This window comes from Leucoraja erinacea, chromosome 28 (genome assembly GCF_028641065.1).
Source record: "Leucoraja erinacea ecotype New England chromosome 28, Leri_hhj_1, whole genome shotgun sequence".
Classification (NCBI taxonomy): Eukaryota; Metazoa; Chordata; class Chondrichthyes; order Rajiformes; family Rajidae; genus Leucoraja; species Leucoraja erinaceus.
This window is the reverse complement of record NC_073404.1, coordinates 10241162-10268187: the sequence shown is the minus strand read 5'-3', so window position 1 is coordinate 10268187 and position 27026 is coordinate 10241162. Positions and strand designations below refer to the sequence as shown.

The 27026-nt window shown below is 43.4% G+C and overlaps 1 protein-coding gene across 3 annotated transcripts in view; it reads left to right on the top strand.

The window, feature by feature from the left end:
- Positions 1-247: 247 nt before the first annotated feature.
- rnft1 (ring finger protein, transmembrane 1) overlaps positions 248-27026 on the top strand; it is a 44769-nt gene continuing 17990 nt past the window's right edge. For 2 of the 3 annotated variants that reach the window (XM_055657696.1, XM_055657694.1), the window contains exons 1-7: positions 248-378; positions 2950-3437; positions 6612-6688; positions 7198-7298; positions 8784-8937; positions 17636-17794; positions 24660-24725. In XM_055657696.1, coding sequence (XP_055513671.1) covers positions 353-378; positions 2950-3437; positions 6612-6688; positions 7198-7298; positions 8784-8937; positions 17636-17794; positions 24660-24725 — 1071 coding nt within the window. In that variant the 5' untranslated portion in view covers positions 248-352. Of the gene's footprint in view, positions 438-2949; positions 3438-6611; positions 6689-7197; positions 7299-8783; positions 8938-17635; positions 17795-24659; positions 24726-27026 lie in introns of all 3 variants that reach the window. The other variant, XM_055657695.1, reaches the window with a different exon arrangement.

The following is a 27026-nucleotide window of genomic DNA, read 5'->3' as shown; positions in this document are numbered from 1 at the left end:
TGTTAATTTAATAACAAAATCTCTGGGTCTGCTGCCAAAAGTCCAGCGTTTACCTGCTCACGGCTCCCGTTGCTATAGCAACGGGGCCACGTTGAGCGTCATTACGTCGGATGCAATAAAAGTACTTTTTAAAAAATGTATTAAATATAGAGAGAGCACTATTATTCACCCAAAACGAGCCCTAACTCTGTAGACTGCGTCTGGTTGTGCTTTTTAAAGGCGTACATGTAATTTCTTAAAGCTTTAGGTGTAACCTTTAACCTATGAGCTGCTGTGAGGCGGTTTGTGACCGCGGCCGGGGAAATGGCTGCTGGGGGTTGAGGAAGGCGGTGGGCGCTGGGCTCTCGCCAGCATGAAACTCCGGCCTCAGAATGACAGGTAATTAACGCAATACCTTGGCACTGACGGCAGGAAGAAGCAGTTGACCGTCGTTTTAGGTTTGTTTGTGTTATGGAAATCAACCAGTTTTTTTTTTGTCGTGTTGTGAGTTTATGATGCTTGTGGTGTTCGCCTTTAAAATGTACGTTGACTGCAGGCCCTGGGAGAGGCAGTTCCGCTGGAGTCAATGTCCCCACTTTCTAGAACAAACTCAAGAGTCCTCATTCCCAGCTGTCGCCCCAATACCACGTTATGCTCCATCAAATTATTAAGCAAGCCCCCTTTAGAACTAAAGATAGGCAACTAAATATATATTTAAAACAAGTTGGAGTAATTCAGCGGGTCAGGCAACATCTCTGGAGAAAAGGAATAGGTGACGTTTCGGGTCGAGACCGAAATCTTCTTCAGAACTACTTCCGTTTTCTACTGCCCTTGTAGGACGAGTTCCCGATTATAACCTGCTTGGTTCCGATCATAAAGCTCATGGCTTTTTATTTCTGTAAATGCAAGTGCCTTTATTGATCCTCTTTAAATTTGTAATGATCGAATTTTATCTCTTGTCAGAGGGAACGGGTGACGTTTCGTGTCGAGACCCCTCTTCAGATGAAGTCACTTATTCCTTATCTCCAGAGAAGCTGCCTGTCCTGCTGAGTTACCCCAGCATTTTGTCTATCTTTGGCGTAAACCAGCATCTGTAGTTCCTTCCTCCACTTATCTCTTGCCATCTGTTTTTGCCCCCTTTACTCCATTTTAACATTGTACTTGAAGTTTATCCTATCCAGGCATGCTATCTCAACAAATAATACCACACAAGTATATCAGGCATCAAGCATAAAAGAAAAAATCTTGCCAAAAATAAAATGATTACAGCTGCCAAGAGGTAGTTTGGAAGATTTGGAAATTTGTCTCAAATCTCATATGTGGGATCAATCAAGTGTCTGATAACAATGGGGATAGAGTTGCTATTGAATCTGGTGGTATATGCTTTCGAGCTTTTGTATCTTCTGCCTCAGGGAGAGAACAGATGAGAGGATAAACCATAGTATGATGGTGCTTGATTATATTGGCTCTTTTAAGTATGGAGTTGATGTGGGCAGGCTAATTTGCGTGTGGACTCAGCTGCATTCACACCACTGCATTTTCTTGCATTTCAGGCAGAGCAGTTGCCATACCAAGCTGTGATGCATCTGGGTATAATGCTTTCTATACTGCCATTTGTAGAAATTGGTGAGAGTCATTGGACACATGCTGAATTTTTTTAGACATCAGAGGAAGTCGAGGCATTGAAGTGCTTTCTTGGCTGTCGTGTCTATGTGGTGAGGACCCTGCCTTGTTTCTTAACAGTTGCAGAGGAACTCTTGCTCAAAGATAAATAATTTTTATTGATGTCATCTACAAGGGACTGCATTGGGTGAGCTTCTTGTTAATGGTTGCATCAAGAGTAAAGAGTGCTTAATTGACCTGAAATGGAATAAGGAGATTTTCTGCAGCTTTACAGGCACATTAATGCAACAACACAATAAATAAATATACAATAAACAATAATATAAATTATCAGTAATACTAGGTAATGAGACAACTATAATGCAAACCGAAGTACATTTTGCAACCTAAACAAAGTCCATGGTAGATTGTTGCTGAGGTCAGGTTGCAGTTAGATTCTATCCCCTACTCCCAATTCCTCTTTCTACACCGCACCTGCGCCCAAGATGAGGTGTTCGATACTAGAAGATCCGAGATATCCTCGTTCCTCTCTCCCACCATAGATGAGGCTCTCACTCGTGTCTCCTCGGTACCCCGCTGCTCCCCCCTTGCTCCCCCTCTTCCTAGTTGCAATAGAGACAGCCTCTCTAGTCCTTACCTTCCACCCCATCAGCCGTCGCATACAAAACATAATCTTACGAAATTTCCGCCACCTCCAATGGGATCCCACCACTAGCCACATTTTCCCATCTCCACCCCTTTCCGCCTTCCGCAGAGACCATTCCTTCCGCAACTCCCTGGTTAACTCATCCCTTCCCACCCCCTCCACAGGTACCTTCCCCTGTAACCACAGAAGATGCAACACCTGTCGCTATACCTCCTCCCTCGACTCTGTCCAGAGACCCTGACAGCCCTTTCAAGTTAAGCAGAGGTTCACTTGCACCTCCTCCAACCTCATCTACTGTATTCGTTGTTCACGATGTGGACTCTTATACATCGGCGAGACCAAACACAGACTGGGCGATCGTTTCGTGGAACAACTCGCTTAGCCTGCCTGAAACAATGTAATCTCCCGGTTGCTGGACATTTTAATTCTCCTTCCCATTCTTACACAAACCTTTCTGTCCTAGGGCTCCTCCATTGTCAGAGTGAGGCTAAACACAAATTGGAGGAACAGCATCTCATATTTCGCTTGGGCAGCTTACAGCCCTGTGGTATGAATATTGATTGTTATCACTTCAGGTTGCCCCGGCATTTCCTCTCTCTCTATCTCCCCCCAAGAACATGAAAACAGGCAGCTTATCCAGAGTACTTTCTCTGCAATTATTCCCTTTTGATGAAACTAACATTTTATTTTTAACTTGATAGGAGACATTCGAGCCAGAATTCTGGAATACCACACAGGCCAGGGATTCTGAACAGCCGGTTAGTGGGGCCTGACATGCAGAACGAATTTGTTGCTGTGCACACTGGTATCAGCCAACCCCACGCGCAGCCACTAACTGAAACCACAGGGGAAGGTGCTGCATCGCATCCTGACTTATTTGTTGGGACTTCAGAGAGTGTGTCACATCCTTCCAAAGAAGTTGTTCAAATTCAAATGGATGCATCTGAAGACCAGGGCAGGCGACTTGGAGCAGGACCTCAGCATACAAACTCTTCTCATTCGCACTTGCACTCTCACTTGCATTCTCATGCCAGAACGGAGGGTCCTGCAGGAGAAAGGTCTGAACTGGATGACAGGGAACCCAACTCTGGCTCAATCTCGGAACTTCGATACCTCTTCCTTTGGCTTCAGAAGAGTCTCCCATTTATTGTCATCATTTGTGCCAAACTGATTTTTCAACATGCACTAGGTATGAGAAGTGTTTCATGAGCACGTTAACGTTTGTAAAAGAACACTGAATGTCACATTGAAATCTTTTATCTTTCATCATTGAGATTCTAAAGGGCCTGTCCCATTTACGTGATTTTTTTCAGCGACTTGCCGGCACATATAGTCGCAGCAAGTTGCCAAAAAATTTCAAAATGTTGAAAATCCAGCGGTGACCAGAAAAAGGTACGACTCTTTGGGCGACTACTTACGACCATACAGGCGTCACCCCGTGACACGTTCCCCTACTCCCCATTTCTCCGTCTACGCCGCACTTGCGCCCAGGATGAGGTTTTCCATACTAGATCATCGGATATGTCCTCATTCTTTAGGAAACAGGGGTTTCCCTCTTTCATTCTAGATGAGGTTCTCACCAGGGTCTCCTCGATATCGCACAGCTCTGCTCTTGCTCCCCCCCCACCCCCCATTCGCAACAAGGACAGAGTCCTCCTTTTCCTCACCTTCCACCCCGTTAATCGTCGCATATAGCAATATAATCCTCCAACACATTCGCCACCTCCAACAGGATCCCATTTCTGGCCACATCTTCCCATCTCACCCCTTTATGCTTTCCACAGAGACCGTTCCCTTCGCAACTCCTTGGTCAACTCGTCCCTTCCCACCCAAACCACCCCCTCCCCAGGTACTTTCCCCTGCAATTGCAGGAGATGCAACACCTGTCCATTTACGTCCCCCCTCGACTCCATCCAAGGACCCTGACAGTCTTTTCAGGTGAGGCTGCACCTCCTCCAATCTCATCTACTGTATCCGCTGTTCCAGATGTCAACTTCTGTACATCGGCGAGACCAAGTGGAGGCTCGGCAATCGTTTTCGCTGAACATCACCGCTTAGTCTGCCTTAATCTACCTGATCTCCCGGTTCCTCAGCACTTTAACTCCCCCTCCCATTCCCAGTCTGACCTTTCTGACATTGTCAGAGTGAGGCCCAGCGCGAATTGGAGGAACGGCACTCATATTTCACTTGGGTAGCTTACACCCCAGCGGTATGAACATTGACTTCTCTAACTTCAAATAGCCCTTGCTTTCCCTCTCTCTCCATCCCAACTACATTCCATCTCTGTCCCACCCACTCCCCTGACATCAGTCTGAAGAAGGGTCTCGACCCAAAACGTCACCCATTCCTTCTCTCCAGCAATGCTGCCTGTCCTGCTGAGTTACTCTAGCATTTTGTGTCTACCTTCTAATACAGTGTTGGTCGTCCAAGTCTGCAGAAGCAGAATTGCTGGATCAATGCACCAGGGGCCATTGACCTACATTTTTGATATACTGATCTGCAAGGCAGCTGTATAATTCTGATATCTGAGATGAGGTCTGCCTTTTTTTTTTAAGGGCAATTAGTGTGAATTTGGCTGACTTTAGATAGTGGTTTTGGTCATGGCTGAATCTATTTCTGGAAACTAATTTATTCAAACTTGCAACATTCAATAGTGCAGATTTCCAGAAACATGCCGAACCACACATCAGATTGACATGCATTCCCCCATATTAAACATCTATTCTCTCCATGCAATGTGAACCATTTACAAAATCAACTTGGCAGGGCTTCTTTGATGGCACCTCTCAAATATTCAACCTGCTCCAGGAGAAGAGGAGCAGGTGCATGAAAAAATATCACAACCTACAAATTCACCACAAAAGTCACACACCATCCTAATACATATGTGCCTTCACTTAAAGACCAGTCAATAAAATGGCTCGCTGTCATTGCATTAGATGCAGGCAATCTCTCCATCAACACATCTCTCGCATGGATTTTATAATTCCAATCAAATTTGCAAGTTTCTCATTAAAGTTTCTATAAAAGGTGAATGGTGTCAGATTAAGAAAAGGGGAGGTGCAATGAGACCTAAGTGTCCTTGTACATCAGTCACTGAAAGTAAGCATGCAGGTACAGCAGGCAGTGAAGAAAGCGAATGGCATGTTGGCCTTCATAGCGAGAGGATTTAAGTACAGGAGCAAGGAGGTCCTACCGTAGTTGTACAGTGCCCTGCTGAGACCGCACCTGAAGCAGAGTGCTGTTTTGGTCGCATAATTTGAGGAAATACATTCTTGCTATTGAGGGAGTGCAGCGTAGGTTCACCAGGTTAATTCCAGGGATGGAGGGACTGACATATGATGGAAGAATGGAACTTCACTGTATTCACTGGAATTTAGAAGGATGAGAGGCGATCTTATAGGAACATAAAATCCTTAAGGGATTGGACAGGTTAGATGCAGATTTTTATCCCTATGTTGGGGGTGTCCAAAACCAGGGGTCACAGTTTAAGAATAAGGGGTAGGCCATTTAGGACTGAGATGAGGATAAACTTTTTCAGCCAGAGAGTTATGAATCTGTGGAATTCTCTGCCACAGAAGGCAGTGGAGGCCAATTCACTGGATGTATTCGGGAGAGAGTTAGATATAGCTCTTAGGGATAATGGAATCAAGGGATATGGGGAGAAAGCAGGAACAATTACTGATTCTGGATGATCAGCCATGATCATATTGAATGGCGGTGGTGGCTCGAAGGGCCGTATGGCCTACTCGTATAACCATGCAACAATTACAGAACGGAAACAGGCCATCTCGGCCCTTCTTGTCCGTGCCAAACACATATTCTCCCCTAGTCCCATCTACCTGCACTCAGACCCTAACCCTCCATTCCTTTCCCGTCCATACACCTATCCAATTTATTTTAAAATGATCAAATCAAACCTGCCTCCACCACTTCCACTGGAAGGTCATTCCACACAGCTACCACTCTCTGAGTAAAGATAGGTATTCCTGTACCTATTTTCTATGTTTCTATTATTGAAAATGTTGACAAGTGATGGGGTGTTGCCAGGGGTTGTCACAAATGACTATCATGATGACCATACTTTTTAAAGGGCTGTTGATATGAAGAATAAATATTGGATGGTTCACTTTGGAGAATTTGCCTTAAATAGTGCCTTGATCATCCACCTGAGCAGGCAGGTGGCAGTGATTTACTATGAAATGCATATAAAATAGAATATTAAGCACAGTAAGTAGGAATGTGCGAGTATCCAAATATCGGAATGATTGTATTTACATCATAATTCAGCTGCTTTCTTGCCTTTTCATTTTACTAATAAAATTCCACTAAAGACAATCACAACTGTTTGCCATTTTATTAGGTATTGCAGTTGGTGCTGGACTGTGGATAACTTCCCTTTATGCAAACAAGATAATTATAAATCAGGTCTTCCTACAGGTAGGTTTCTTTTTTATTTAAATACACTCTTTCCCCCCCCCTCCCTGATGGCTTTGACTGTATTGGCACTCCACTGGTTTTCGCATCAGTGGTTATTATTCATCAGCTACTTACTAATTTACATGCTTTATACATTGACTAAATTTCAGATGTGGGTGCCCCACTGCGGATTAATGAATGGGAATAGGTTTAGTGGAATCTAACATGGACCCAATGGACTGAATGACTACCTTCCCTATTGTAATCAGTGGGAGATGGTTTCTTGTGTAGGAATGAACCGTAGATGCTGGTTTAAACCAAAGATAGACACAAAAAGCTGGAGTTACAGCGGGTCAGACAGCATCTCTGGAGAGAAGGTGACATTTTGGGTCAAGACTGTTCTTTCTTATTTTAGGATGATACAGAATCTGATCTTTTGGGAGTGTTGTATGTTTTGAGATTTCCTGTGATCATTGATAATATTCTTGAATTGTGCTAATTCAAACTGAATATGACTTTTTTTATTTTAGGAGCGCCGCTCTGTATTAGAGTGTGGCTGGTTGCTTGGGTTTCTAACTGCCTCCACCTTTCTCCTCTATGACACTTTCCAGTCTCAGTCACTCTTCTACAGGTATGTTTCATAGAAACAAGAGGGTGAAAGAAGTTGGCAAAATCTTTGAACATGTGGGTAGTTGTGATTGGTGGTACAAATAATGAGTAGGTTCCATTTTAATAAAGAGCTTGGCAACAATCAAATGGGGAATTTGAAAGTTTAGTTTATAGTCACATGTACTGAGGTAAAAAAAAGTTACAAGCATAGATATGGCCAGCAATGAATAATAGTGGGGCAAAGAACAAGTGGGCTAGGCAGCATCTGTGAATGCAGAGGGTCGGGGGTGGGGGTGGTGGTGGTGAAGAGTGCTCAACAAAATAGCTTCAGCCATTGATCCAATATTTTATGGACATGAACTCACCACCAATGTTCCATATTCCTTTTGATCAAATCTGTAAGACAGAATTGCATTCTCAGGGGGTAATGGATTCAAGTGTCTGTCTGGCAGCATGGTGCAATCTATGATAGAACCTTCAGAAATATCTAAAAATAAACACAAAAGAAATTTAAATGCATTGATAAAATAAAAGCAACCAAACCATATGTGAAGTAATTATTTCAGATGTAACAAGTTTGTAAGAAAATGATATAAGCATGTTATATTCACTTTCTTCCCCACAAACCTACCATCCCCATTCAAATGAAATGGGGTAAGAAGTGTAAAAATGCACACCTCCAGATTCCAAAACAGCTTCTTCCCAGCTGTTATCAGGCAACTGAATCATCCTACCACAACTCGAGAGCAGTGCTGAACTACTATCTAACTTATGGTGACCCTCGGACAATCTTTTATTGGACTTTACTGGCATTACCTTGCACTAAACCTTATTCCCTTATCATGTATCCATACACACTAATGGCTCAATTGTAATCATGTATTGTCTTTCCGCTGACTGGATAGTACGCAACAAAAGCTTTTCACTGCACCTCGGTACAGTTGACAATAAACTGAACTGAACTGAATGGGCTTGTGATCCAAGAACCAGTTCCTCAGCATAAATCTGGGCGTCCCACCAGGACTCTGCTCCACAGGTGCACCAGGGAAATGGCTGACAACTCATCTTTTTTTTTTAGAAATTTGTGCATTTCTGCTAGAATTCCAAAATGTGGAACTGCTTGAACTAAGGTACAGATGTTTCCATGAAGAACTGCAAGCATTTCTAAGTAAGATCCAAACTATGAGATAATTTCTCATTGGTGAAAACAAGACATAAAGACCAGCTTTGTTTCTCGAATACATTCCTGGGAAGCTGTTGAAGTATAAACCTCTAGGGAAAATGTGGGGGAACAATGTACCCAGTGGAGCCCACATTCTGATGGCTACTTTGTATGTAGCTTAATAACCATGTGTGGAGTCTGGGTTTGTAAATACTAAGTGTTACTGCTTTGAGGTTCTATCTATCCAAACAAACAACCAAATTATTCTTTAATACTTTTAACTTGCAAGTTCGGTGCAGATAGCGTTTGAGAAACTTAAACCTTTTTGCTTCTTTCTCTTTACAGCTTAATTTTTCTTCATACCAATGTCAATCCTATTGGATTTTGGGATGCACTGTGGATTGTGGGAATTGCAGACTTCACATTGAAGTTTCTTTCTATGGGATTCAAGTGCCTTATCCTATTGGTGCCTTTATCACTGATGTCATTCAAATCAAGGGTAAGTATATTGGCAACAATCTGAGTTTGAAAGTTTAGAATCTGAATCAGGAAACACGTCCACTTTTTAAAGTCAGCAACTTCTGCTTGGAAGTTTTAAATTCTTCTAGCACATTTTTCACACAACAGATAGTTGGTACCTGGAGTGCCAAAGGAGGGAGTGAAGGCAAGAAAAGGCAAGAAACATTTAAGAGGCATCAGGGGATATAGTTGAATGAGTATTGAGGGACATGGAATGAATGCAGGCAAATTTGAATAGATAGGCTTGACGGTTGAACATACAGGAAGGTATAGCTATACAGCAGGGAAACAGGCCCTGCAGCCCACCAAGCCCATGCCAACCACGTTTTCATTTTGGTCTATTCCCATTAAGCCTCTATCCTTCAAAACAATTTCTATCCATATTGTCCAAATGTTATTTGCAATGAGCTTCCTTTGACAGCTCATTCCTGAATGATAAAGTTGTCCAGAGATTCTTCCCCTCTCATCTTAAGCCTATGCTCATGAGTTTTAGAATCCTCTACCCTAGGAAAAGTACTGAGCATTCACTTTATCCATGAAGCCAACGGCAAGCTCTTGCACCCTAATAAGATTACCCCTCAACCGTTTACATTACAATGAAAACATCCCAGCCTATACACCCTATAAGTTAAGCCTACAAGTTCAGGTAACACCCTGATGAATCTTTTCTGTACCTTTTCCAATGTAATGATATCCTGGGTGGAGAGAATTGCACATAGTACTCCATTGTGCTGTCTTACCAATGACTCGTACAACTGCATCATGATGTCCCTAGTTTTGTACTCAATACCCGTACCAATGAAGGCAAGTGTATCAAACATCATCTTTGCCAACCTATCTGCTTGAATCGCCACTTCCGGGGAACCAGGCACCTGGACTACCAGATCTATTTGTCTACCACACTCCAGGGTCGATCATTTACTGTGCAAGTCCTATCCTTGGCTTGACATACCAAAGTGCAACACTTTACACCTATTAGTTAACTTTCATTTTCTCAACTGATCAGGATCCTATTTTAAACTCACAGTGCCCTCCATAATGTTTGGGACAAAGACACATAATTTATTTATTTGCCTCTGTACTCCACATCTGAGATTTGAGATAGAAAAAAAATCACATGTGGTTAAAGTGCTCATTGTCAGATTTTATTAAAGAGTATTTTTATACATTTTGGTTTCACCATGTAGAAATTACAGCTGTGTTTATACATAGTCTCCCCATTTCAATAGACAACAGGTGCAGGAGTAGGCCTTTCAGCCCTTCGAGCCAGCACCGCCATTCACTAATCATGGCTGATCATCCACAATTAGTACCCCGTTTCTGCATTATCCCCATATCCCTCCCCATAGCTCTTTAAGAGCTCTATCTATCTCTCTCATGAAAGCATCCAGAGAATTGGCCTCCACTGCCTTCTGAGGCAGAGAATTCCACAGATTTCAGGGCACCATAATGTTTGGGACACATGGCTTCACAGGCGTTTGTAATTGCTCAGGTTTGTTTAAGTTGCTCCATAATGCAGGTATAAGAGAGCTCTCAGCACCTAGTCTTTCCTCCAGTCTTTCCATCACCTTTGGAAACTTTTATTGCTGTTTATCAACATGAAGACCAAAGTTGTGTCAATGAAAGTCAATGAAGCTATTATACGACTGAGAAACAAGAATAAAACTATTAGAGATATCAGCCAAACCTTAGGCTGACCAAAATCAACTGTTTGGAACATCATTATGAAGAAAGAGAGCACTGGTGAGCTTACTAATCACAAAGGGACTGGCAGGCCAAGGAAGACCTCCACTGCTGATGGCAGAAGAATTCTCTCTACGATAAAGAAAAATCCCCAAACACCTGTCCGAAAGATCAGAAACACTCTTCAGGAGTCAGGTGTGGATTTGTCAATGACCACTGTCCACAGAGGACTTCATGAACAAAAATACAGTGGTTACACTGCAAGATGCAAACCACTGGTTAGCTGCAAAAATAGGATGGCCAGGTTACAGTTTGCCAATAAGAACTTAAATGAGAGCAACCACAGTTCTGGAAAAAGATCTTGTGGACAGAGGAGACGGAGATTAACTTATATCAGAATGATGGCAAGAGCAAAGTATGGAGGAGAGAAGGAACTGCCTAAGATCCAAAGCATACCTCCTCATCTGTGAAAGACGGTGGTGGGGGTGTTATGGCCTGGGCATGTAGTTGCTGAAGGCACTGGCTCTTCATTTATGATACAACTGCTGATGGAGTGGCATAATGATTTCTGAAGTGTATGGACACATCCTATCTGCTCAAGTTCGAACAAATGTCTCAAAATTCTTTGGCCGGCGGTTCATTCTACAGCAAGACAATGATCCCAAACATACTGCTAAAGCAACAAAGGAGTTTTTCAAAGCTCAAAAATGGTCAATTCTTGAGTGGCCAAGTCAATCATCCAATCTGAACCCAATTGAGCATGCCTTTTATATGCTGAAGAGAAAACTGAAGGGGACTAGCCCCCAAAACAAGTATATGCTAAAGATGGCTGCAATACAGGCCTGGCAGAGCATCACCAGTGAAGACATCGAGCAACTGGTAATGTCCATAAATCGCAGACTTCAAGCAGTCATTGCATGCAAAGGATATGCAACAAAATAATAAACATGATTACTTTCATTTACATGACATTGCTGTGTCCAAAACATGGTGCCCTGAAATGGGGGACTAAGTTTAAACACTATTGTAATTTCTACATGATGAAATCAAAATGCAAAAAAATGGCCTTCATTATAATCTGAGAATGTGCACTTTCACATGTGATTTTTTTCTATTACAAATCACAAATTATGGAGTATAGAGGCAAATAAATAAATGATGGGTCTTTGTCCCAAACAATATGAGGGCACTGTATATCCTTCTCACTGACCAGGATACCAACAATGTTGGTGTCATCTGCAAATTCACTGATAATGTTACCTACATAGCACCAACCTCTGCGGCATTGCATTGGTCAAAGTCCTCCAATCAGGATACAATTTTCTAATTATCTTTTGCCTTCCTTGAATGCATTTCGTTGTCTCTGTACTGTACACTGACAATGACAATTAAAATTGAATCTGAATTGAATCTGAATCTGAAGCCAGTTTTGAATGCAATTGACAAGCTCATCTTGGAGGACCGAAGGGCCTGTTTCTATGCTGTACAACTCTGAATGTAGATAATAGGACTTCCTTTCCAGGAGTTGCATCTCCTGGAAAGGAAAACATGTTGAACTGATTTGACTGCACATACATCAAACTGGGCTTATACCAGTCTATGTCCTCTGGTCATCTCAAGCTTGTTTCCATTGGGCATTATTAAATTATTTGATTTATTTTGCTTTTTTTGTGGGAATCCACTTCAACCAACTTTACAGGTGACTGAAACACAACTTTACATCTATGCTCACTAGATCATTTTCCACTGAATTTAAAAGTCGACCTTTTGGTTATTGAGCCAATTGCCATAAGGAACAGTTTCCCCCCTGTTTATTCAATCTCTCATCATGTTGCAAGCTTCTTTTGAACCATTTCTTAATCTTTTATCTAGTCTACAAAGAGCAGTCCTAAACTTTCCAACTTGACATAACTGAAGCGATATTTTTCAGCACTTGGATCACAAAATATAAATCCCCCTTGATCAGAGACACCATGCTATTGACGTGTGGTTGGGGACAGAATTGTGCTCCTCCTTGTATTGCCTCTATGATTTATTTCCATTGATTGTCATGAATGTTTGGACATGTACTGCAGATTCCTCTGGAGGTGGAGTCATTAAAAATACTTAAGGTGGACATTAATAGAAATTTAAACTAGAAGGGAGTTGAAGGGCATAGGGGTTGAGCAGGAATGTGATATCATCTTTGTCTTAAATTGTGAGGGCTCACATGAAAGAAATTATGAAGTTAGCTACAATTTGAGAATGTTGGCAGGCAACAGGAATTATCATCCTGTCTATGGATCTCTATTTTTGCTCAAGAGAACTATATGACTTCACAATGCAAACCACATTTATTTGTAATTGTTATGTCATGACTGAGGATGTAAAACTGAAGCTGATACTTAACCTGAAATGTTAACACCAGAGCTACAATAATGCTTCCCAAGGACTTTGTTAGCTTATTCGTGACTCTGTTTGTACTGCAGCTGAGCCTGATATTTATGTTCCACTGTTTAGCCATGACATTCAAGAGTGAGAAATTCACTTGGCAACCTCTGACCTATGGCAATTTAGAGAGCAGTTTGCTTTTAAATATTTCCAGCTATGTACAGGTAACATTGAAAAATATATTTAAAAATAATCAATTTAACAACACTTAAAAATATTCTGTTGTGTCCTTAAATTCACAGCACAAAAATGAGAAACTGTAAGGGCCACTCTCTGATATAGTTGAATGATTGGTTGCCAAGATGTTTTCAGTATTTCAAACCAGGAGAGATTCTCGGGCAGGAATTTGGCTGAGCCTAAATAGATATTTTAAACAGGCAAAAATCTGGAAGATATTTATACAAGGATACGAGGAGGGAAAATGCCTTCTTGCATCAGGATATCAGATGACATGATTCATGGTTTGTCCAGTTTAAGAATTACTTTACCTCTCCGATGATTCTTGATTGCTGCTCTATTAGAATGAAACCAGTGCACATTGAGACTATTTTCATGCACATGCTCCTCATTCAAAGGAGCCGCCAAATATTTTCAACTTTGATAGTTTGTGGATATAAAGAAAGCTTTGATTAATTTGTATGTACGTGTTCAGCTTTGAATTAGAACTTATTCATGGAACTTATGTTGCAGCTATTGTTTGTAAAAGGCTTTTGGAATCTTACCCTTTCCATGTCAGCTTGGTGTTCTCTAACTTGATGTTATATTTGCCCATAAAATGAGCAGCAGATGCCACCTCTTCAAATATGTAGGAAGGAACTGCAGATGCTGGTTTACACCAAAGTCAAACACCAAATACTGGAGTAACTCAGCGGGGCAGGCATCATCTCTGGATAGAAGGAATGGTTGATGTTTCAAGTCGAGACATTTCTTCAGACCTCTTCAAATGTTCACCTCAATGACTTATACTGTCTGGTGCTGCACTTCCTGCTAAAGGAATCTTATCTAAGAGGCATATAGCCACGCAGCAGAAAAACAGGCCAGTCGGCCCAACTCGGCCTTGCCGACCAAGTTGCCCAACCGAGTTACTCCCACATGCATGAGCCTGGCACATAATCCCTCAACCTTTTCTGTCCATGTACCTATCCAAATATCCTTTAAATGTAATTGTACCAGCCTCTACCACTTCCTCTGGCTGCTGGTTCCCAGACATGCACCAACTTCTGTCTGGAAAAAGTTGCCCCCAAATTCCCTTTTAAATCTTTTCCCTCTCACCTTAGACCTTTGCTTTTTAGTTTTAAACTTCCCTACCCTGGGGAAAGGACAGGTTATTCAGACTATCGTTGCCCCTCGTATCCTCGGCTTGCTTATCCAGCCTCTTTTTCTAACTCTCACCCTCCAGACTCAATCCCTCCTTATAACTGATACCCTTCAGACCCAGTAATATCTTTTTAATTTTCACCATCTGCAGTTTAATGACATCCTTTCTATAACAGGGCAACCAGAACCATTCACAATATTCCGATTGCAACCTTACCATTGTCTTGTATAGCTGGAACAAGATGCCCTAATTCCTGTACTGTATATCCTGTCAAGCATGCCAGACGTGGTATTCACCACCCTGTCCACCTAGGTCGGCACTTTCATGGAACTATGTACTGCACCCCAATGTCTCTCTGTTCTACAACGCACCCAGGGCTCTATCAGTTACTGTGCAAGTCCTGCCCTGGTTTATCTTGCCAAAATGCATCCTCTCACGTTTATCTGAATTAAACTCCATGTGCTATTCCTCAGCCCATTGCCATCCTAGATCCTATTATAATCGTACAATTGTAACCACCTTCATTCATTGTGTATGAAGGAACTGCAGATGCTGGTTTAAACCAAACAGACACAAAATGTTGGAGTAACTCAGTGGAATAGGCAGCATCTCTGGAGAGAAGGAATGGGTTACGTTTTGGGTCGAGACCCTTCTTCATACAGACGTCAGATGGGGAGGGAGATAGATAGATAAGGAAGCATGAAGGTGTGAAAACGGGGCAAAGGGAATGGAGATGAAGGAAAATGTAGAATAGATCATTATTAGTTGGGAGAAGGTAACAACAAAGCAAAGAGAGATAAAATGTAGTCGGAGACAGTAAAACCGATCAGAGAACTGGGAAAGGGAGGGATGGAGAGAGATGGAAAGCAAGGGGTACTTGAAGTTAGAGAAGTCAATGTTCATATCGCGGGGGTGTAAGCTGCCCAAGCGAAATATGAGGTGCTGTTCCTCCAATTTGCGCTGCGTGGGAATGGGAAGGGAAGTTAAAAGTGTCCAGCAACTGGGAGATCAGGTGGGTTCAGGCAGACTGAGCAGAGGTGTTCAGTGAAACCATTGCCGAGCTTGTGCCTGGTGTCATCGATATATAGTCCACACCTGGACCAGCGGATACAGATGAGGTTGGAGGAGGTGCAAGTGAATCTCTGCCTCATCTGAAAAGATTTTTGGGGTCTTTGGATGGAGTCGACGGGGAAGGTAAAGGGACAGGTGTTGCATCTCCTGCGGTTGCTGGGGAAGGTACCTAGGGAGGGGTGGGTTTGGGTGGGAAGGGATGAGATAACCAGGGTGTTGCGGAGGGAATGGAGAGAACCATCTGCACATGAACCTTGATTTATGTTCCTGCCCACCGAAGCACTGAGACCATGAAAACCTTGCAAATGGTCACTATTCAAAATAAATTGGACCATCTCCCTACTGTTTCTTGATCTCACTGGCTCCATCACAGGAGACAGACTATCAACTGACATCTATTATAAACCCACTGACTCCCACAGCTATCTAGACTATACTTCTTCCTACCCTGCTTCCTGTAAAGACTATCCCCTACTCCCAATTCCTCCATCTGCGCCCAAGATGAGATGTTGGGCTGAAGAAGGGGATTCGACCCATTTCTTCTCACCATTGTCATATGGCTATTCAAGTAAAGATATATTCCATATCAAAAACTTAGTGAACATCATGGTCAAATATTTAAACATTCGGAAGTTCAGAAAGCCTTAACACGTGCCACACATACCCAGAACAGAGCCAGAGTGTACATTGGCCCCTAGGTGACCATCTATGAGTGATAGGAAGTTCCTTTCGTAAAATACAGTTATTTATTGATTGTGTTCTAGTCACTCCATTTCAGGAAGGATGTGGAGGCTTTGGAGAGGGTGCAGAAGAGTTTTACTAGAATACTACCTAGATTAAGGTGAACTAGCTACAAGAAGAGTTTAAGAAGGAACTGCAGATGCTGGAAAATCGAAGGTAGACAAAAGTGCTGGAGAAACTCAGCGGGTGCAGCAGCATCTATGGAGCGAAGGAAATAGGCAAAGTTTCGGGTCAAAACCCTTCTTCAGACTGATGGAGGGGGGGGGGGGGTGTGGCGGGGAGAAGAAAGAAAAAGGAGGAGGAGGAGCCCGAGGGCTGAGGGAGAGCTAGGAAGGGGAGAAGACAGTAAGGGCTAACGGAATTGGGAAAATTCAATGTTTTGTTTCGCGGAACACCACCGCTCGGTCCGCATTAACCAACCTGACCTCCCAGTGGCTCAGCACTTCAACTCCCCCTCCCATTCCGTATCCGACCTCTCTGTCCTGGGCCTCCTCCATGGCCAGAGTGAGGACCATCGGAAATTGGAGGAACAGCACCTCATAATCCGCTTGGGCAGTCTGCACCCTAATGGTATAAACATTGAATTCTCCCAATTCCGTTAGCCCTTGCTGTCTCCTCCCCTTCCTAGCTCTCCCTCAGCCCTCAGGCTCCTCCTCCTCCTTTTTGCTTTCTTCTCCCCGCCCCAACCCTACATCAGTCTGATAGATAATTTTGGCATTAGTTTGGCACAGTGTGGGCCAAAGGGCTTTTTCCTTTGCTGTACTTTTCTGTTCTATGATTTAAGGATGTGGAACTGGAAAGTGACCGTAAAATATCTGAAATTTCATGAGTAATTGATAACTCAAATGAAACCTGATAAAAGAATGTTAGAAAACCTTAACCCATTTAACATTTCAATGGTGATATAATAATGCAAAATTGATGAACTGATATATAAAATTAGTTTCCAGTTAAACATTTATAGTCACTAATACCACAATTGGCTGCCTATTAAGTCCTATTAATACTCTCTTGTAGTTTTTATCATTACAGATCGTGAATAGTAGACAATTTTCCGTCTGTATACAGCTAATGCTCTCTGCTGCTCCAGTAACTGGCACCAGTCAATCTGCAGTATTTTCTGGCTTTAATGGACTACTGCAGCTTCTATCATAATAAAAGAATAACAATGGGAAAGATATAGTGTATGCTTCATTATAACAGTTTGCAGTGAGTAAAGTGTGTGTATACGTGTGTGTATTTCTTTGATCGGCTTTAGTAAGCTGTGTGATTAGAAATGTGGGATTTTGTGCTCCTTGATGTCTTAATTTCCTTCAAGCCGATTCAGATATATAAAGTGGAGATTTGGCTATAGGATGTCACTATGGGAGTGTGCACTGATTATGATGGTATTGGAACTTAATTGTGTGTTTATTAATTCTCGCTCTTTTAAAAGGGTCAGTGGTACATGATCATTGAAGAAGTGAACCAGTTCCACCGCTCTCTTGTGCCCATGCCTGTTTGGTCTTGGTATCTGATTGGTAGTAATGAATCGGATGGTTCCGTGTTCTGGACTTTGGGTATTCTGCTAAGTTTGTTCTACCTCATACTGAAGGTAAGGGACAAATGTTTGCTTATGTTAATATACTTAAAGGAATCTCAACATTTACAAATTATGTGTTTGAATTAATATATTATAATTCAGAAGCATCACAAAATAAAAATTCAGAAGTTATAAGCACCTATCTGTTTTATAGATTGAAGCAGTGGGTAGGGGATATAGACCATGTATTTTTCGTTTTCAGATGAAATTTGACAGATTTTTTACCTTGTTACACCAAAAGTTATTTTTATAGAGACCTTTGCCAATTCAATGTTTCATCCCATGAAATGCAGTTATTGTTCAAATGTTAGAAATGAGACAGCCAGATTGTTATAATGTTGGTTGAGAGATCAGGCAGACCTGGGCTGATTTTCTTTCCAACATTGGCTATGGTACATCTTTTACCCTAATAATAATTGCCTTGGTATAGCATCTCTTCTGAGAGTCAGCTATACACAAGTTTATTGATTCTATGATACTGTTCTATTGCATGTGATTATGTGCCAAATTAATGGATTTAAGGTGGCATCACTCACATAAACAGGAGCAGGAATGGCTGACAAGCCCTGAGACTGCTCTATTATTCCTCAAGATCTAATGTTGATCTATTGGTTCCCAGTCAATCTTCCTGCCTGAGGTTCCAACCCTTTGAGAAATAATTTTGCTTTCTTTTCTGATCTAGATATGCCAATGAGGAGAAACTTCCACAGCCCTGTCATAGAAAATAGCCTGTGTCAAACATGAAGCCAAGTTAAACAAATCATATCTGCCTAAACATGATCCATATCCCTGTATATCAATGTGGCTATCTGAAAGCCTCTTAAATATCACTATCATATCTGCTTCCAAGTACTCGCCCCTATGTGAAAAAAAACTTGCCACGCACATCTACTTTAAACTTTCTCCTCTGTTTGAAAGCTGTGCCCTCTAGTCTTTCACATTTCCACCCTGGGGGAAAAAGATTCTGACTGTCTCTGCTGCTCATAACAATTTTATGAATTCTATTAGGTCTCCCTGCAACCTCCAATGCTCCAATGAAAATAATTAATTTCTTCCATCTCTGCTCTGCCTAACCCCAAATCGTGAGACTGACTCCTGGTTCCAAGATCTCCAGCTCAGGGAAACTTCAAATCCTCATCCCTCTCAAGCTAACGTGGTATGATCACCCTTTAACATAGGATCTTTTACCATAAATAATGAATTTTATCTTTGTTATACATGGTGTACAGGGAATAGATTGGGTGAATGCATTCAGACTTCTACCCAGAATGGGAGAATCAAGAACCAGAGGAAATAGTGTTTAAGAGGGAACTGCAGATGCTGGAGAATCGAAGGTTACACAGAAAAGCTGGAGAAACTCAGCGGGTGCAGCAGCATCTATGGAGCGAAGGAAATAGGCAACGTTTCGGGCCGAAACCCTTCTTCAGACTGATCGGGGGTGGGGGTGGGTCGGGACAAGAAAGGGAAAAGGAGGAGTAGCCAGAAGGCTGGAGGGTGGGAGGAGACAGCAGGGGAGCTGAGGAAGGGGAGGAGACAGCAAGGACTAACAGAATTGGGAGAATTCGATGTTCATGCCCCGGGGGTGTAGACTCCCCAAACGGAATATGAGGTGCTGTTCCTCCAATTTCCGGTGCTGCTCGCTGTGGCCATGGAGGAGACCCAGGACAGAGAGGTCGGAGGCGGAGTGGGAGGGGGAGTTGAAGTGCTGAGCCACCGGGAGGTCAGCTTGGTTATTGCGGACCGAGCGGAGGTGTTCGGCGAAACGATCGCCCAACCTCCGCTTGGTCTCACCGATATAGATCTGCTGGCATCTAGAGCAGCGGACGCAATAGATGAGGTTGGAAGAGATGCAGGTAAACCTCTGTCGCACCTGGAACGACTGCTTGGGTCCTTGAACGGAGTCGAGGGGGGAGGTAAAGGGACAAGTGTTGCATCTCCTGCGGCCGCAAGGGAAAGTGCCCGGGGAGGGGGTAGACCGAGAGGGAAGGGAAGAATTGACAAGGGAGTTATGGAGGGAGCGGTCTTTGCGGAAGGCAGATATGGGGGGAGATGGGAAGATGTGGCGAGTAGTGGGGTCACGTTGGAGGTGGCGAAACTGACGGAGGATTATTTTTTGTATGTGACGGCTGGTGGGGTGAAAGGTGAGGACTAGGGGGACTCGGCCCTTGTTGCGAGTGCGGGGATGGGGAGAGAGAGGAGTGTTGCGGGGTATGGAAGAGACCCTGGTGCGAGCCTCATTTATGGTGGAGGAGGGGAACCCCCGTTCCCTGAATAGTGAGGACATTGCATGGGCCCCAGCTATGCCTGCCTATTTGTAGGTTACGTCGAGCAATCCTTGTTCAATACATACCAGGGCCCCATCCCCAACCTCTACCTCCGCTACATCGACGACTGCTTTGGTGCCACCTCCTGCACCCGCACACAACTGACTGACTTCATCCACTTCACCACTAATTTCCATCCGGCACTGAAATACACCTGGACCATTTCCGACACTTCCCTACCATTCCTTGACCTCACTATCTCCATTGCAGGTGATAGACTTCTAACCGACATACACTATAAACCCACTGACTCCCATGGCTATCTGGACTACACTTCTTCCCACCCTGCTTCCTGTAAGGACTCCATCCCCTACTCCCAATTCCTCCGTCTACGCCGCATCTGCTCCACGGATGAGGCGTTCCACACCAGGACATCTGAAATGTCCTCACTATTCAGGGAACGGGGGTTCCCCTCCTCCACCATAAATGAGGCTCGCACCAGGGTCTCTGCCATACCCCGCAACACTGCTCTCTCTCCCCATCTCCGCACTCGCAACAAGGGCCGAGTCCCCCTAGTCCTCACCTTTCACCCCACCAGCCGTCACATACAAAAAATAATCCTCCGTCAGTTTCGCCACCTCCAACGTGACCCCACTACTCGCCACATCTTCCCATCTCCCCCCATATCTGCCTTCCGCAAAGACCGCCCCCTCCATAACTCCCTTGTCAATTCTTCCCTTCCCTCTCGGTCCACCCCCTCCCCGGGCACTTTCCCTTGCGGCCGCAGGAGATGCAACACTTGTCCCTTTACCTCCCCCCTCGACTCCGTTCAAGGACCCAAGCAGTCGTTCAAGGTGCGACAGAGGTTTACCTGCATCTCTTCCAACCTCATCTATTGCGTCCGCTGCTCTAGATGCCAGCAGATCTATATCGGTGAGAGCAAGCGGAGGTTGGGCGATCGTTTCGCCGAACACCTCCGCTCGGTCCGCAATAACCAAGCTGACCTCCCGGTGGCTCAGCACTTCAACTCCCCCCTCCCACTCCGCCTCCGACCTCTCTGTCCTGGGTCTCCTCCATGGCCACAGCGAGCAGCACCGGAAATTGGAGGAACAGCACCTCATATTCCGTTTGGGGAGTCTACACCCCCGGGGCATGAACATCGAATTCTCCCAATTCTGTTAGTCCTTGCTGTCTCCTCCCCTTCCTCAGCTCCCCTGCTGTCTCCTCCCACCCTCCAGCCTTCTGGCTACTCCTCCTTTTCCCTTTCTTGTCCCGACCCACCCCCACCCCCGATCAGTCTGAAGAAGGGTTTCGGCCCGAAACGTTGCCTATTTCCTTCGCTCCATAGATGCTGCTGCACCCGCTGAGTTTCTCCAGCTTTTCTGTGTAACCAGAGGAAATAGGTTAAGGGTGAGAGGGGAGAAAGGTAAGAGGACCGAGAGGGGCAACTTTTTTCCCCCACAGATGGTAGTTGGTATATGAAATGAACTGCCAGAGGAGGTATGTAGGAAGGAATTGCAGATACTGGTTTAAACTGAAGATGGACACAAAATGCTGGAGTAATTCAGCGGGACTGGCAGCATCTCTGGAGAGGAGGAATGGGTGATGTTTGGGTCAAGACCCTTCTTCAGACTGAGAGTTGGAAGGGGGAGGTACAGAGATAAGGAAGTTTAAGCTGTGAAAACGAGATATCAAAGGGGGTGCAGATCAAGAAAAATATAGAATACATCATTGTTAGCTAGAAGGTAACAACAAAGCAAAGAAATAAAATCTAATCAGAGACAGTCAGACTGGTCAGAGAACTGGGAAGGGGAGGATGGAGAGAGAGAGGGGGAAAGCAAGGGTTACTTGAAGTTAGAGAAGTCAATATTCATACCCCGTTCTCCGACCAGTCTTACTGTCTCCGACTACATTTTACCTGTTTGCTTTGTTGTTACCTTCTCCCAGCTAATAATGATCTATTCTACATTTTCCTTGATCTCCATTTCACACCTTTACACTTCCTTATTCATCTTTCTCCCTCCCCCCTGACGTCAGTCTGAGGGAGGGTCTCGACCAGAAACGTCACCCATTCCTTTTCTCCAGAGATGCTGCCTGTCCTGCTGATTTACTCCAGTATTTTGTGTCTTATAAATATTCATATCGCTGGGGTGTAAGCTCCCCAAGCGAAATATGAAGTGTTGTTCCTCCAATTTGCGCTATATTTATCGGTGAGACCAAGCGCAGGCTCGGCGATCGTTTTGCTGAACACCTTCACTCAGTCTGCCAAAAAATCTACCTGATCTCCTGGTTGCTAAACACTTTAACTCCTCCCATTCCCACACTAACTTTTCTGTCCTGGGCCTCCTCCATCGTCAGAGTGTGGCCATGCGCAAATTGGAGGAACAGCACTTCATATTTCGCTTGGGCATCTTACACCTCAGCGGTATGAATATTGACTTCTCTAATATCATTTCTCAAAGTATCCCTTGCTTTCCCTCTCTCTCCATCCCTCCCCTAGTCTGACTGCCCCGATTAAATTTTATCCGTTCTCCCATTTGACTAGCTAACAATGATCTATTCTATAATTTCCTTGATCTCCACCCCCTTGATGTCTCGTTCTCACACCATACACTTCCTTATCTCTGTCTCCTCCCCCAATTCTGTCTGAAGAAGAGTCTCAACCCGAAACATCACCCATTCCTTCCCTCCAGAGATGCTGCTTGTCCCTCTGAGTTACTCCAGCCTTTTGTGTCTGCCAGAATAAGTAGTTGAGGCTATTAAATGTTGCTATAGTAACATTTAAAAGACATTTGGACAAGTACATAAATCAGAAAGGTTTAGAGGGAAATATTCCAAACATGGGCAGGTGAGACTGGTGTAGATGGGGCATCTTGGTCGGAGTGGGCAAGTTGGACCATAGGGCCTGTTTTCAAGCTGCATGACTCTGATTCTATCTGGGATCGGCCCCTGCACTTCAACACAGCACCTTCCACCAATTTTATTGTTCTATTCAACCTATCAAGTGTATGTTGGCTCTTTGAGCTTTCCTATTAGACCCATTCCCCCAATTATTTCCCAGAAATTATTCTCTCTTACCTAAACATCAACTTAGATGAGTAGTTTATCTTGAGATTATGTTTGGTACAGACATTCTGAGCCTAAGGGATGTTCCTGTGCTGTAATGTTCTATGTTCTAACTCCCCTTTGATTCTCCTGCTTACATTAGGGATAGTCTACAGAAGTCAATTAATCTACCAGCAGGTCTTTAGAATGTTGGAGGAAACAGAGGACCCAGGGGTCCACATGGTCTCAACAAGAATGTACTGACTTTGCACAGGCTGTACCCGAGGTCAGGTTTGAGTCCTTGGAGCTGTGCAGCAGCACTCCCATAACAGTATGCATTAATTAGATACACTTCTGTCATATTCTCATAATTGGTCTCAAAAGAAAAGTCTCTGCCTCTCTAGTCTGTCCTATTGTCCATCTTCCCAGGAACCATGATTATAGTTTCTGAATCCTCTCTAATGCCTTCATTTTTTTCCTATAAAGAGGCACCTCTAGGCACTGGATCAATACCACCACTGCTATTTCCACAGAATTATCCAAATTCACGAGAATACGTGTGAAAATTAAACTTTAGGTGCTAAATATTTAAAATAGAAATATAAAATGCTAGGAAAACTCACCAGATCAGGCCCTATCTGTTGGAATATTGCTGTCTTAGCTCATATTAAATCCATTTATTTCTATTCAAGTCCTTATTACGAATTCTGGGTGCATTAAGATGTCTTGCTCTCACGTGCTGTTTTGAAGTTGTATTCTTAACAAAGACATCCAACACCTTTTCCTTTCTGAAATACCAGACAATTTACAATATTCAATTTCCAGCCTTGACCATACCATCTTTACTACTGTACTTGTGATGGAGAGATATTTAGTTTAGAGATACTGCGTGAGAAAACAGGCATAGCAGCCCATGTCGACCAGCGAACGCCGACACTAGCTCAATCCTGCATACTAGGGACAATTTACAATTGTTACTGAAGCCAATTAACCTACAAATCTGTATGTCTTTGGAGTGTGAGAGGAAACCGGAGCATCCAGGGAAAACCCACCTGGTCACAGAGATAACAAACTCCGTACACACAGCACCCGTAGTCAGGATCGAACTCGGCTCTCTGGCGCTGTAAGGCAGCAATTCTACCGCTGTGCCACGATGCCAGTTGGTTGAAATCAAAATACAAAGAGCAATATTATAGCACTTAACAGTCATTGAAAGACGATTTAGTGATTTAGCAGTGCAGCAATTAGGATGACGCCTTGATAGGTCTGCTGACAGAAATGAAGTGTATTTGACATTCTCTGCATAGATGCCTCATAGTAACAAAATTGTTTAATCGGAGGGGAAGATTTGTTTTAAACACAAATTTGTTTTAATCACAGCGTCTAATTCTGTGACCTTAATTATCACGTTTTCTAAAACCCCATAACCACCCACCCCCACCGAGCTAAACACACCGTTGCAAGGAAACCACCTAAAATACTAATGTAAGTTTTGAGTGAGCTGGGGAGAAAAGATACTTAAAGATAAGATAAAAGATAACCTTTGTCCTTTTGTGTTTGCTTTTCAGCTCCTTGGAATCTATGGCCGTTGGAGTACTTTCGGAAAGGCTTTGCAGTGTTTTTCCCGTAAACAGGTAAAGAAATATAGTATTGAGACTCTCCCGGCTGTAAACACTTCCTCTTGCTTTCTCTTCATGTGGATACATTTCAGGCAGCGACGCAGACATCAAGAAAATGCTGGTCAGCTGCCATCTTATGGCCACTTTGGGAACTGCAGCTAGTCTTACTGAATGCCATATAGTAATCAATATAAGATTCAAGAGAGTTTGTTGTCATGTGTCCCAGATAAGACAATGAAATTCTTGCTTTGCTTCTTCAGCACAACAGAATATAGTGGTCATGAATGCAGAACAGATCAGTGTGTCCATATACCATTATATAAATATATACACACATGAATAAATAAACAGATAATGGTCTATGAAATGTTCAGTTTCGTTTGAGTTGAGTTTAATAGCCTGATGGCTGTGGGGAAGTAGCTATTTCTGAACCTGGACGTTGCAGTCTTCAGGTTCCTATACCTTCTACCTGAAGGTAGCGGGGAGATAAGTGTGTGGCCAGGATGGTGTGGGTCCTTGATGATGCTGCCAGCCTTTTTGAGGCAGCGACTGCAATAGATCCCCTCGAAGGTAGGTTGGTCAGAGTCGATGATGGACTGGGCAGTGTTTACTCCTTTTTGTATTTTTTTCTGCTTGCGGGGAATATAAAAACAGACTCTAAAAGCTTATTGAGATATGCAAATAGGAAAAGATTAGTGAATGTAGGTCCCTTACAATCAGAGACAGGTGAATTTATAATGTGAAACAAGGAAATGGCAGAACAGTTAAACAAGTACTTTTTCGGTGTCTTCTTTAGTAAAGACAGAACCAATCTCCCAGAAATACTAGGGGACTGAGGATCTAGTGGAAGGAACTGAAGGGAATCCACGTTAGTCAGTAAATGGTGTTGGGTAAACTGTTGGGACTGAAGGCAGATAAATCTCCAGGGCCTGATGGTCTGCATCCCAGAGTACTGAAGGAGGTAGCCTTAGAAATCATGGATGCATAGGTGATAATTTTCTAATGTTCTCTCAATTCTGGATCAGTTCCTGTGGACTGAAGGGTGGCCAATGTAACTCCACAGAGAGAGAAAATGGGGAATTATAGACCAGTTAGCCTTACATGGGTAGTGAGGAAGATGCTGGAGGCGATTATTAAAGATGTTATAGCAGTGCATTTGGAAAGCAGTGATATGATCGGTCAAAGTCAGCATGGAAATCATGCTTAAAATCATGCTTGTCTAATCTTCTGGAATTTTTTGAGGATGTAACAAGTAGAATGAATAAGGGGAGAGCCAGTGGATGTGTTCTGTCTGGACTTTCAAAAAGCCTTTGACGATGTCCCACACGAGAGATTAATGTGCAAAATTACAGCACATGATATTGGGGGTAGGGTATTGACATGGATAGAGTAGTGGTTGGCAGACAGGAAGTAATGAGTAGGAATTAACAGGTCCTTTTCAGAATGGCAGGCAGTGACGAGTGGGGTTCCGCAGGACTCAGTGCTGGGACCCATTATTTACAATTTCTATTAACAATTTAGACGAGGGAATTAAATGTGACCTCCAAGTTTGCGGATGACACAAAGCTGGGTGCGCAGTGTGAGCTGCGAGGAGGATTCTATGAGGCTGCAGGATGGCTTGGATAGGTTGGGTAAGTGGGTAGATGCATGGCAGATGCAGTATAATGTGAATAAATGAGAGGTTATCCACTTTGGTGGCAAGAATAGGAAGACAGTCTGAAGAAGGGCCTTGACTCAAAACGTCACCCATTCCTACTCTCCATAGATGCTGCCTGTCCCATTGAGTTACTCCAGATTTTTTTGTCTTTGATTTAAACCAGCATATTTTTACACAAGGCAGATTATTATCAAAATGGTGTCAGATTAGGAAAAGCGGAGGTGCAACGAGACCCGGGTATGCTTGTACATCAGTCACTTTAAGTAAGCATTCAGGTACAGCAGGCAGTGAAGAAAGCTAATGGCATGTTGGCCTTCATTGCGAGAGGATTTGAGTTTAGGAGCAAGGAGGTCCTACTGCAGTTGTACAGGGCCCTGGTGAGACAATACCTGGAGTATTGTGTACAATTTTGGTCTCCTAATTTGAGGAAGGACATTATTGCTATTGAGGGAGTGCAGCATAGGTTCACCAGGTTAATTCCTGGGATGGCAGGACTGACATATGATGAAAGAATGAGTCGACTGGGCTTATATTCACTGGAATTTAGGATGAGGCGGGCTCTTATAGAAACATATGCAATTCTTAAAGGATTGGACATGCTAGATGCAAGAAAAATGTTTCCATGTTAGGGGAGTCCAGAACCAGGGGTCACAGTTTAA